Below are 12,584 nucleotides of genomic sequence, written 5' to 3'. Positions count from 1 at the left end.
GAGTGGTTATTAGGGCCAGCCTTATTTCTCCCTCTCTCTTTTCTATTATATAATCAAAGAACTTATTCTTCTTGAAAAGGTAAAATTCTGTAAGTCATTGCACTAAAGTGATGATGTTTTTATCTTTAAACTTTTCATTATTACATAAACACCGGATCAAGCACGGAAGCATCAATAAAAGCATATCTATCATGTCCTCATGCACTAAAGTGATGATGTTGTTAGCTCCATCCTTTTTTTTTTTTTCTGACATCATATAATAGCGAGTCATGACAAAACTTTGAAAGCATATATGTGTAGGGATCGGATCTCCTCCCATTCAAATGCCTCCAATTTATTAACAAAAAAAAAAAAAAAAAAAAAAGGTGGTTATTGGTTGTTATATGGCAAATTAGGGTTAAGGGACGGGAATTCGATGCAGGGAGGAAATTTAATGCGTTTGAATGGAAGGGAATCCGGTTCATATGTCTAAACTCGAGCCAAAGATGAGGAAATTAGAGACGTTTGAATGGAAGGGAATCTGGTCCGTAAGTCTAAAATCAAATCAAAAATGAGAGGAAATTAGAGGCATTTGAATGGAAGGGAATCCAGTCCGTATGCGCATATAAAGAAATAAAATTTCAACTTTGAGTAGGTATAGTGACATGGTGTCCAAGTGCGAAGCATATAGTATAGTTTTCTCATGTACGAACTCATTGTTTAATTAGCCACTTAATTAAGAAGTGCTTCCAAGCATCATAGCATACAAGATTTGAGACCAACATTTACTTTTCTGACATATTTTCACTATTTTAATGCATTTCACATTTTATATGATCCTACTTGGTGCAACTTGTCCACTTTTTAGATCTTTTCCAGGATGCGTTTTTATGTTAGAGACGTCCCTTACTTGAAGTGAAGAGAGCCTACTGTTGTTGGTGGATTATGAAGAAGCCTCTCTATAATCTATAACTATTTAGGGATTTTCCGGTTATATTTGCACTATCATCTATTAAGAAACTAAGAGGAGAGTTAACATACACGAACTTTTTTATAATTCACTCGCTCTATATGGGCTAGCATCTTCTAAATTTAAGACTGGGGTGATATAATAAATTCCTTGCATTCTCAGCAGAACCACGTCATACAATGCTTCAATTCCATATAGGGTTACTAAATAGCCCTAAAATATCATTTGTAACGACCCAAGAAAAAGGCTAGCTGCATTTGTTTAAGTTGCTATTAGAGTTCCTTAAAATCACTTATAAAGTCCAGTCTCACCTAGTAAAAAAACATGTAGGACTTAGCACCGACTTGAGAATTTTTATGTGTGATAGAAAAAGGTGAATCCAATTACTATTTGGTGGCGGTTGGTGCTTGCCAAGACGGATTACTTTGATTTCAGGATAAAGCTTTTCACCAAACTCAGTAGGAAAAAATTCCTTCAATGCAATCAAATTAATCGACATAATTTAAAATGCATGTGATTATCACAAATGTATATGAAAATTAAAATATATGTGAAAATCACATATATTGCATACACAAATCATTTTAATTAGAGTAAATCGTAACTCAATTTGAAGAAAAACTTTATCATTTTATAAATCATTGATAATAGTTTCTCACAATGACGATAGACCATAAAGATGATCAGGACACATGCATTTCATGTGCCTTGTTAGCTTTAGTATTATTGCTGGCGTATCAAGGCAGGATCTGTTGTTGAGGTGGGTGATGACTGGTATGCATAAGACAAATCCCCTAATTTTTCTTTATTTTGACAAAAAGTGAAACTAAATGATAAGGATTAACATCTCAGCAATAGACCTCACGTCAGAAAGCAAGTTCCCACACTCTGAGTCTCTGTGCATTGCATACTAGCTATAATAAACTAGGCACTAAAGTTTTAAAAAAATCAATGTGTTAATTTAAGAATAATATCAAGGATACTACCAATTTTACTATGGAATATACGATTTCCATAAAGTTAGCTTATGCGCTGACAGGTTCTACCACATCAATTAAAAAAATAAAATAAAATAAAAATTACTGACATGGCACTCACATGTTAGCCCCAAAACAAATTGTCCAGCATTTCTCATAAGGGAAGTCGGCCACCCCAACCGAATCTAAGGAGGTAATTGCACTACTAGTAGAATCCTTAAATTATTGGGAGGGGTCGTGCTGTCGACCAAAAGAGGGTGTGCAAAAAAAAAATACAGCTGATATCGCAGTGCTACATCAATGCAAAGGAAGACTGCATAAAACGAATGTACAAAGTGATATGACAACTTCTGTATTGTAAAATTGATAATACCATAAGTATTTTTCATTCTTTTAATTTGATTTTAGGATTTTCTTACAAGAATCTTACAAATTGACGTGATAGCCAATATGATTGATAGTACATCAACTTCTAGTTATTAAGCAGTTGATATGATATTATCCAGATAGGCTCTAATATTAATTTGTAAGTTTTTCATAGTAATAGTTTTGTGTGTATATAACCCCACCCCAGCCCATATAAAAGATCAATTCGAACCAACTTGAATCTTGAATAGGCAGATTTCATTTCTCATTAGCCCAACCCCAGAATGATGGGAAGGTATTTTCTGAACCCCAGTGGTCAAAGGATAAGAATTTAGACGACTATGTACAATAAGCAAAGATATTACATCTAAAAAAACCTTGGATCAAGTTAGTAATTTTTGACATAATTCATGAATCTGACGCAAACCCAATACAAAATTATCAAATTAAAGTTACAGAGTCTGACCCGTTTAATTAAATGGGTCGAGTTAAAAATTCACTTATATAGTTTTATACTCATTCCTTAACACAACATGAATCCAACAAGCAAATATAAATTATCACTGCTACTTTTTTTGCCGAGACAACAGTGAGCATATTGGCAATTGTTCAGGACATCAGAAGACATGAGTCATGACTAACAGAGTGGAAGAAGGTTCAGTGCAATTGTTATTTTATTGTCTTCTGCGTTTGGGGTTGAATTGTGCTTAATTTGCATTTCAGTTAAATCATGGAAGAAGCCAAACAAGCAAATTATTATGTCCATAATCAAGATGTAAAATTTCAAAATATATGCTCACATTCCATTGCATGTCTGCAACTTCTAGCAACCGCATCGATTTTCTATTGCCATCAATCCAACTATATTACAAAAATGAAAAATCCCAATAAGAAAGGGAAAGAAAGAAAGATTCATAGCATATGAGATTACATCGTGCATACAAGCTTTTGTTTCCTAATGGTCTTCCTCTCAAAGCCAAAACAATCGATTCAATCTAAACTAATACTTCCTCTTCCTTATTTTGAAACTCATTGATCGGATAACATCGTCGTCGGTATTGAGTGTCTGGTCAAGAATCGCAATGGAATCGGGTTTTGTGAAGTAGGTGAAGAGAAGATAGATACCATCCAAGTATGTGTTAGATTCCCCAGCTTTGTTTTTCCTCTGGATGCTATAGGCCAGCGGAATGACCCCTCTGTTGAAAACCTCCACATACATGCCACCCCCAGCAACAAGCAACTGGAAAATCAGCACAATTAGGAATTATTTAGCAGTTACTCTGAATCCCATATATAAGAAATCTAAAGAGCAGTACTAGCTAGGCCTAGGAACAAACTTCAAATAAGATGGTGCTTCAAGTTTTCATACCCACATTATGCTTCTTCAAGCTGCTTAAACTTAAAATCTATGGACATATATTGCCTGAGAGCTTACCTTTCCTAGCTCCCTGTTTATCATTCTTTTAGTCCAATTTGGATAAGCCCTTACTTGGTCATTAAAATTATGATCTGCATGGAAGATTCAAACTATACCCAAGATATCCTACTCCAATGTTAAACAGCAACTTCATACAAAATTGACCAACAACAAGTTCACACCATATTTAACAGAAACTTTACAGGTCAAAATCCTTGCAGCACTATCATAGGAGATAAATGGCTTATAATATAAATATAACACATAGGGACACCATTTAACTAAAAACCACCACAGAATCGGCACAATTATGTTATAGCAACCAGTATCCCATGTAGCACACCATTTACCTCAAAAGCAATGCAGAGTCGGCCCAATTATGGCGTATCAACCACTAATTCTAGCAACCAGTATCCCGTGTAGCACACTGTTTACTTCAAAAGCATTGCAGAGTCGGCAAATTATGTTATATCAACCCTAATTCTAGCAACCAGTGTCCCATATAGCACACCATTTACCTCAAAAGCACTGCAGAGTCAGCTCAATTATGGTGTATGAACCACAAATTCTAGCAACCATTATCCCATCTAGCACACCATTTACTTCAAAAGCATTGCAGAATCGGCCCAATTATGTTATATCAACCACTAATTCTAGCAACCAGTATCCAATGTGGCACACCATTTACCGTCGCCCAATTATGTTATATCAAGCACCAACTCTTGAGACCCTATCTTATGTGGGACTTAACCACTCCTACTTGTATACTCGGACTATAAACATATAAATCACAAGACGGAATGAAACTCACGATCGAGTAGACATGGTAGTAGTAATGGTATTAGTAATGGCTATAAAGTAGACATGATTGACATATGGTCATGATTACATGACTCTATAAACTTTTCTCCTATTGGTATTAAATGGGAATTCATGAAATAGCAAAATAATAACAAAAATATTAAATATTTTTTCTTATTTTCTCTTTTGTTACCTCCTCGTACTTCTGCGTAAGAGCGAGTCGTTCATCCTCGGACATGTCGGGCCTGAGAACCGCCATGGTCTCATACTGTCGGAGCCCCGGCGGGCACTGGGGCGCCTCCTTGTCCTCCACGGCCGTCGCGCCCGGCACGGGAGGGTACGGCGGGTCGTCCTCCGACCCGAACCCGCCCTCGAAGAAGGATCCCGAGAAGTCCAAGGTTTGAGCTTTAACACACATTCCGAGGTCGCTTCTTCTGGTTCGGTGAATCAAAGGTTTCGGTTTGGAAGCGAAAGGAGTGGTGGGTCGAGATGGGAATTGGGGAAGAGAGTAGGGGCAAAATGGGGAATTTGAGGGGGTGATTGTGGAGGTGAGAGTAGACGAGGCCATTGGGCTTGAGCTCTGGTGTGGAACAGCGTGCGAAGTGAGAGTGGGGATAGATAGATAAGGGGGGGTTTTGTGCGCACCCCCGCGCACGTTATAAAACTATACCTTTATTTGTACCTTTAAAATACATTTTAGCTTCTTTAACCGATCGCCCTTTTAAAATAGCATCATAAAACGGAGGTATGACATTTAAATATGCCAAACTATATTTTGTTACAATTAAGCACCTTTGTTAGTCTTGATTGTTAGTTTGAATTGAAAAGTGGTGACATGTATGCACTTGAACCATTTTTTCGTCAAAATATCTTTATTCTTTTTAAATCAAAACAGTAAAATAATAGTAAAATATAAACAACGAGGGCACAACCCAGATGGTGGTCAAACGACACCATGATGGTGAATTAGCCATCCAAAATCAAAGAGGAGGAGGTGGCTAGTGGGCCACTCCTAGAGGGTTGGGGGTAGCCAATGAGCTACTCCTTAGAGGGCTGTCAATTCCTTTAAGCCCTTTGTAATTTTAAAAACAAACCGACAACTCTTTTCAATTAATGTCAAGGGACGTCATTCCAATAGAATGAAGATAAAATGAAAATATAGTATATAGCATTACTCTTTTAAAAAATCTTAACATGATCCTAACTAATTAAAAAATAAAACCCCAACCCAATAATCCCAAATAAGGAATTTTGATTTCATCCTCTTGAGAAGGAATAAGTGGGAAAGTAAACAAATAAGAGCATTGCTTACAATCCATTCACTTTTTGAAATGTAAGAAAAACTCGCAAAATTTTTTTGCAACAAACGCATTTGGTATTCCCTAAAAAAACTCAAGGGAACCAAAACCAAAAGTGCCACATTAACAATTTTTTTTTTTATTCAAATAAATGATTTCTCCTTCTTATTTTTCTTCTCTCTTTATCTTAGCATTTATTGAAAAAATACTAAATGGTTTATATTTCCTCTCTTCAAAAAAATAATAAGGGAAACTATTGTGGAACTTATTTGAATAAAAAAGTAGAAATTAATTTAATTATCTAAATTAATATATATATATATATATATATATATATATATATATATATATATATATAAGTGAAACTGCTGCTTGTGATATCACCCAAATCAATGACTTTTCTTTTCTTTTTTTCTTTTTAATTTAAATTGGACTAGGGCTATTACTCGGCCCAATAAAAACGTCCAGGACCAATACTGGTCTTTGATCTGGGTCTCTGTTTCCGGGTTGGATTCGATTCGAAGAACACAACCCATTTGACCCAATTTGTTTTTCCTTTTTCTCGAAAAGCCCTAAAAAAGGAAATTCTGTCTTCTGCACCAAGCAAAGCGAAGAGAGAAGACAAACAGCGAAGTTAGAAGAAGCAGGAGAACCCCAAGGAGTTACAGAGAATGGATCCGAAGTTCACAGAGGTCTCGCAGCTCTTCGAGCGCTTCAAAGCTGCGTTCGTGAGGCACGACTACGATACCTGCGACACACTCCTCTCCCAACTCAAGGTACCGTTCGAAAAATCCTGATTTTTGATACTCGTAAGTCGCTTAATCTGCCGCCGTTTTTTTTTTTTTTCCCTGGGTAGCTTTTGTTTTCGATTATGAATCACAGATTGTTTGCGTTTTGGGTGGTATGAGATTACTGGTGATAATGGATTTGTTGAATCTGGGTCCAAATTGTTTGGGCAAAGATTGGAACTTTGCGATAGGATTAGGGTTTTTGTTGTGATAGAGTATGATTTAGTCACTATATGTTTGGTATGATTGAAAACTTGGAAGAATTGGTACATTTTGAGCTCATTATATATATTTATCATTTTGAAATTTTCGTAAACTTCTTTCCGGGTTATTTGGCAGTTTTAGCTATGGCTTTTCTTGAATTGTGGATTTGGGATTTATACCGACTTGTTCAATGCAGCCATCTTTGTGTTTCAGTTTATGGTTGCTAAAGTGGAAGTCGAAGTATTGAGTGATTGTTGGTCAGATAATAATGAGTATACTCAGTATAGTGTCAAATAGGGTTTCGTAAATACAATGGTATGGAATTGGATTATTTTGGATGTGATTTATTATGGGAGCATGCATGAGCCCTTGTATGTGATTCAGGATGAGGGCGTGTATGAGCTGAAGCCTTTTTTTAGCTGGGTAATATCTGAGTGAGTTGGATTTGTCTTATGTCTCACATTCTTGTTTTCCATTTTTCAGGTCTTGCTGACACATTTCAGAAGCCTTCCTCCATTGTTTGAAGACACGCCTAATGCGATCCATGAATTAACTTTAGCAAGTAACGCTCTTGGCTCATTTCAGTTAACATGTTATGCTTCTGTTATCATTGGTATTACATTTGTTTCACTCACCTATGGATTTTGGTGATATGGGGATATCTTGATATTAAATTATAACCATGTATGGATTAAAAAGCAATATGCTTCATGTTTATGACTCTTCTTGCACTATAATGCAATCCATCATTTGATTTATGTAGTATCTGGAACAGGTAAAAGAAGAGAACAATAATCAAATCCATCGAAACATGAGTGTATCTAATGTATCAAATGTTCGATTATGATATCTGGACCTCAACTGTGTTTTGAAATGTAGAATACATACTGTAATGAACAAGGAATACACATTAGTGTAAACAAATTAGATGGATATAAGGTCCAAAGTCTTACTACCATGTTAGGACACAATAATATTGGAGCATTCTGTTTAATTAAGCTCTTATTGTCCTGCATCTGTGGAGTCTATAAGATTGAAGATTATGTAAAGCAAGTGTAGCTGAATTCCATTTTTTTTTGGTTTCTGAGATATTTCCTCATGATATAGTGTGTTTGAGAACTTTCAGGGGATATATATGAGCATGCTGTTGTTCTCAGTGTGAAGATCGAGGATCAAGATGCATTTGAGAGGGATTTCTTTCAGTTGAAGCCTTATTACACAGATGCTGGGTTAGTTTATACTGTGTTCAATTCATCTATGTCCTACTTCCTTGTATGAAGAGTATATACATCATCACTTGGCATATATTTTGGGGGTCATGACTTAATTTGTTTGGGCATTGCCTACAAGAGTAATGCTAGTGATCATCTTTTTATCCTCCTAAAGTTAATGTGGCTTTCAAAATTACTATTTGATCAAAATTCAAGTATGATTCATCTAAAATTTAATGGTAATTTTAAAAGCCACATCACCTTTAGGAGAATAAAAAGATGGTCCCTAGCATTACTCTGCCTACAATTATCCTCGCATCAATAAGGGTAGCATAATAGTTTTAAAGATTTTTTTTGGGGAGAGGGCACATGTGGCTTTGCAACTGCCTATAATTATGTATTTGAATGTGAGGTTAAAGAACATATAACTAAGCATGAGATCATAACAAAAACGTTGGGATCAAACAACATGCCTGCTGCCGACTCTTTTCTACTGCTTAGCTTTTTATAACTCAGTCCTTTTATTTTTTTCATGTATTATTAATTTTTAAGGTATGCTAATGAATTTTTATTTTCTTTGGAGCAGAAACCGGCTTCCGCCATCCCCGCAGGAATATCCAATTTTAGGTCTCAACCTGTTGAGACTCCTTGTGCAGAATAGAATTGCTGAATTCCACACTGAACTGGAACTTCTTTCTCCGACTGCTTTGGAGAATACTTGCATTAAGCATGCAGTGGAATTGGAGCAATCCTTCATGGAAGGGGCTTACAACCGTGTGTTGACTGCCCGACAAACGGTGCCAGATGAGACTTATGTCTACTTCATGGATCTTCTGGCGAAGACAGTCAGGTAAATTGGTTAATTCTTATCTTCAATAATACTTTAGTGGGTATCATGAATTTAAAGTAATAGGCGACAGCAAACTGCAAACAAGCATTTGGAGAACTTTTTCTGAATTATATTGCAATGTAACTTCATATCTGTAAACTATTACATGAAAATCAAGCTTTTCACCACTGGGAATATGTGATTGGTGGAAGTGGTAAGCCTTTCCATCAGTTTTGAATTTATAGGTTTGTATTTACTCTCTAAAATATGATTAATTTTTAGTTGATTGCTGTTCTATCACTTTCAGAGATGAAATAGCTGGATGCAGTGAGAAGGCATATGATTTTCTTTCAATTAATGATGCGCGACAAATGTTGCTGTACTCTTCTGACCAAGAACTGTTGGAATACATCAAGGAGGTATGCATTATTGCCACGAGTCATGTTTTTTCTTCCAACTATTCTAACTTACTGATCAACTTGGAAGTAATTTAAGTGATCTCTTGTTTCTACAATTATCTGGTTAATTGTGAAATACCTTTGGATCATATCCAAACTCTTGCCAGAAGCCCTTTGTTTAAAGGTAGGAATGCTGCATGACAAAGTTGAATGTTAGGAGCAGCCAGTTGTTTGGGATGAATGAAGCCCTAGCCCTAGGGATTAGCCTTGGTTCTGCAATATGTGAAATAGCAGATATTGCTCAAATACTTGATGGCTATAGTTTTCTGGATTTATGTTAATTGCTAAAAGCCTATTAGATGTGCCATTAGTTATGAATCTGCCATGATAAAAAGATGCCTTTCTTTCTCCTTCTAGCTAGGTATTTCTCTTGTATACTTGTGTATCTGGATAGCGCTTTTCGCTTTTTAATGATATTTTGATTACTTATTACTCACCTCATAATCTGTTGCTTGAATGCAGGAGCATACTGAATGGGAGATAAAGAATGGTTTTGTATTTTTCCAGAAGGCCAAAGACTCTGCACCTTGCAAGGAAATACCTTCTCTGCAACTGATCAACCAGACACTCAGCTACGCAAGAGAGTTGGAGCGGATTGTGTAAAAGAGAGCCAAACTGGCAACGCTTGTTAGTCTGCTATCAATTCCAATGCCCCCCAAAACTGATGCTGATTCTGTTATTGAAAATCATTTCCTTCCCAATTTGTATCCTAATCCGACCACTTCTGTGGCACAAATTTTCAGCATGTGCCTTGGCATTCATCATTTCTTAGTGTTCAGTACATTTACGTTTCTTAAAGTGGGTATTATTTTCTGAATTTGTGTTTCTACTTCCTGAGAAAAATGCAAAGTCTTACTTAAGATGTTGCTGAAACTAAGATTATGATCAGTCTATTCACAGAAACACACTCATTATATATGTGCCTAAGACTTTTGAAAAGCCGGACAAAGTTTTCCTCCAAATTGAGTTGGAGTAAATTTCTTCTAACCTAGTTTAGTTTAATGGACTGTCTTATTAAAAATGTACATGAGAATCACATGCTTTAATAAACTAGTTTAAAAGAATTTTATCCATTTCAATTTGGAGAAAACTTTGGTCCTTTGAAGAGTGAAGTTCACTGATCGACTCGATACCCAAGTTTCTATTACGAATAATACCATATATCTAATTTTTATTTATTTTACTATTCTGACGTGGCAGAGTTTTGCAAAAGTGGGAATTTTTTTTTTTTTTTTTTTTTTTTTTTTTTTTTTTTTTATAAACAGGGACTGATTCGGTGGCTATTATATTTTGTCACGTTCGCATAGCGAGATAAAATGTTGCGATAGCATTTCTCTCTCTCTTATTTGTAGGTGATACCGTGATGAGCATTGAGGAAGATGCCTAGGAGAAGGGGCATTCAAGAGTGAAGTGCCTTTTTTTTTTCTAATGAGTGAAGTGCCTTATTAGCACGAAAGATGTTCTCGAGGAAGAGTACTCTCAAATGGTCAATAAAGCTCAATCAGCTTCAGGAAGAATCATTTTTTGCTTTCATAATTCATATATATCCCGTGCTCCAATAGCGAATGGTTCTTAGTAACTTGCCTTATCCTACGTACTCATGTTACTCATCAAAGTCTCTTCCTCAATAATTCAACCAACTCCCATTCTCTCTCTCTCTCTCAAAAGATAAACTATACTTCTGTCGGTGTCTTCTTGAGCATTTGGATGGTTATTTAGAGTCTTGAGCTTTACTGGGAGCTGGGTTTTGGATTGCAGCTCCACAGCACGAACAAGGATGACCCATGTGAGCGTAACAATAAAGTCCAGAGGCGCTAATACTATCCAGTAATGAAGGCTTCGGAAGCATTCAGGACTCTTGGATCAACGGGTTCCAAATAGCAATGACCGAACAAACAACAAAAACCGAGACAAGAATTAACGTCAAGTAGTTTACTTAAAATTTAAATGTGCTAAACGACCATGCCATAAAGAAGATGACTTAACAGTATAAGAAGAATGTGAAATAGCTTTACTAATAATACTGAGTTTGAACATTCCATCACAAGAATAACCATTTCCTAGAAACATCTCATTCTTTGACAAGATCAACTTATAAGATCCGATAATTGCTTGTATGCCCTTCTTACACAAAAAAATGGGCAGAAACAAGGTTCTTAATTTGCGGGACATGAAAAACATTAGTTAAAATTAATTTCTTCTCATAAGTAAACTGCATCTCTACAGTCCATTTTCCATGAACCTTAGCAAAATTGTGGTTTCCCATCAAAACTTCTTCACCATCAGTTGCTAGGACATAGGTATTGAATTATGCTTTCTCGTTGCACACATGCACGGTAGCACCAGAATCAAACCATCAATCAGAAGAATTTGTAGCCGCAGCCATATTCACTTCAGTTATCATGCCAATTCGCATTTCAGTCACCATAACGATAATTTCTTCAACTACATTTGCCATGTTTGAATTGTTGCCATTTTCTTTCTTCTAATTCTTTAAAAAATATGCAATCACAAATATAATGACAATTTTTTCCTCAATTAAAACATTGACCTGTTTTTCTTGTCTTTGTTGGGTTCCTTAGAGTTATTATTCTTCTTAAAATTTGTTCTCTTCTTATTCACTTTAAGATAATTCTTTGTTCTATTATCTCCGCTATGAACATTATTGCCATTTACATTAGTCTCAAATTGGATATCATCGCAAATTCGACTTTCTACTTCAATTCACAAATGTTTTCCAATTTGCTCTAACGTAAGATCTTCTGTCATATGCAAAAGCTTCTTCTTGTAGTTATTCCAACTTGGTGGGAGTTTTGCAATTATTAATCCCACATGGAAAGACTTAGGAATTTTTATAGAAAGATCACGGAGTGTATTGACCAAAATCTACAACTCATGCATTTGGTCTAGAAGAGACAAATTATCTACCATTTTAAATTCAAAGTATTTTAGAATTAAAAATTCATCCGTACCTTTTTTTTTTTGTTTCGTACTTTGCTTCCAATGCATTCCAGATTTCCCGCGATGACTCGACTGCAATGAACAAATCATACAATCTATCAAAAAGAGTGTTCAAAATATGCCCTCTGCAAATAAGTTCATTCTCCTCACGTTTCTTCTACTCCGCTTTAACAACATCAGTATCTTCAAGAGTTGCTTCAGGAAGTCAATTCAGACTTGGATCAAGAACATAAAAAATCTTCAATGTAGTGTGAAGAAACTTCCTCTTATCCTGCGAACGAGTGAAATTGGTTCCATCGAACCATCCAATTTCACAAAATCTTGA

General features: G+C 35.8%; 2 protein-coding genes across 2 annotated transcripts; one reads left to right on the top strand and one right to left on the bottom strand.

Moving 5' to 3' along the window:
* Positions 1-3,038: 3,038 nt before the first annotated feature.
* Positions 3,039-5,153, bottom strand: LOC132175075 (Translation elongation factor EF1B/ribosomal protein S6 family protein). The gene is made up of 2 exons (XM_059586890.2): positions 4,704-5,153; positions 3,039-3,532 (listed from the first exon to the last, which is right to left on the bottom strand). The coding sequence occupies exons 1-2, from the start codon at positions 5,076-5,078 to the stop codon at positions 3,293-3,295; spliced, it is 615 nt and encodes a 204-aa protein (XP_059442873.2). The 5' UTR covers positions 5,079-5,153; the 3' UTR covers positions 3,039-3,292.
* Positions 5,154-6,373: 1,220 nt separating this feature from the next.
* On the top strand, positions 6,374-10,111 carry RPN12A (regulatory particle non-ATPase 12A). Its single transcript, XM_059586468.2, has 6 exons — positions 6,374-6,584; positions 7,284-7,362; positions 7,927-8,029; positions 8,598-8,861; positions 9,148-9,259; positions 9,761-10,111. Exons 1-6 carry the CDS (start codon positions 6,480-6,482, stop codon positions 9,899-9,901), a joined length of 804 nt encoding a protein of 267 aa, XP_059442451.1. The 5' UTR covers positions 6,374-6,479; the 3' UTR covers positions 9,902-10,111.
* Positions 10,112-12,584: the final 2,473 nt, after the last annotated feature.

Source organism: Corylus avellana, chromosome 3 (genome assembly GCF_965113065.1).
Source record: "Corylus avellana chromosome 3, dhCorAvel1.hap1.2, whole genome shotgun sequence".
Classification (NCBI taxonomy): Eukaryota; Viridiplantae; Streptophyta; class Magnoliopsida; order Fagales; family Betulaceae; genus Corylus; species Corylus avellana.
Note: the sequence above shows the minus strand (reverse complement) of the source record. Positions and strands in the feature narration are given on the sequence as shown.

Excerpts from the sequence above, each read along its gene's own strand:
- LOC132175075 (XM_059586890.2), bottom strand. The coding sequence starts at position 5,078 with ATGGCCTCGTCTACTCTCACCTCCACAATCACCCCCTCAAATTCCCCA. Across the intron at positions 3,533-4,703 it reads TTACGCAGAAGTACGAGGAG|TTGCTTGTTGCTGGGGGTGG; the intron begins GTAACAAAAGAG and ends CTGATTTTCCAG.
- RPN12A (XM_059586468.2), top strand. The coding sequence starts at position 6,480 with ATGGATCCGAAGTTCACAGAGGTCTCGCAGCTCTTCGAGCGCTTCAAA. Across the intron at positions 6,585-7,283 it reads CACTCCTCTCCCAACTCAAG|GTCTTGCTGACACATTTCAG; the intron begins GTACCGTTCGAA and ends TCCATTTTTCAG. Across the intron at positions 7,363-7,926 it reads CCATGAATTAACTTTAGCAA|GGGATATATATGAGCATGCT; the intron begins GTAACGCTCTTG and ends GAGAACTTTCAG.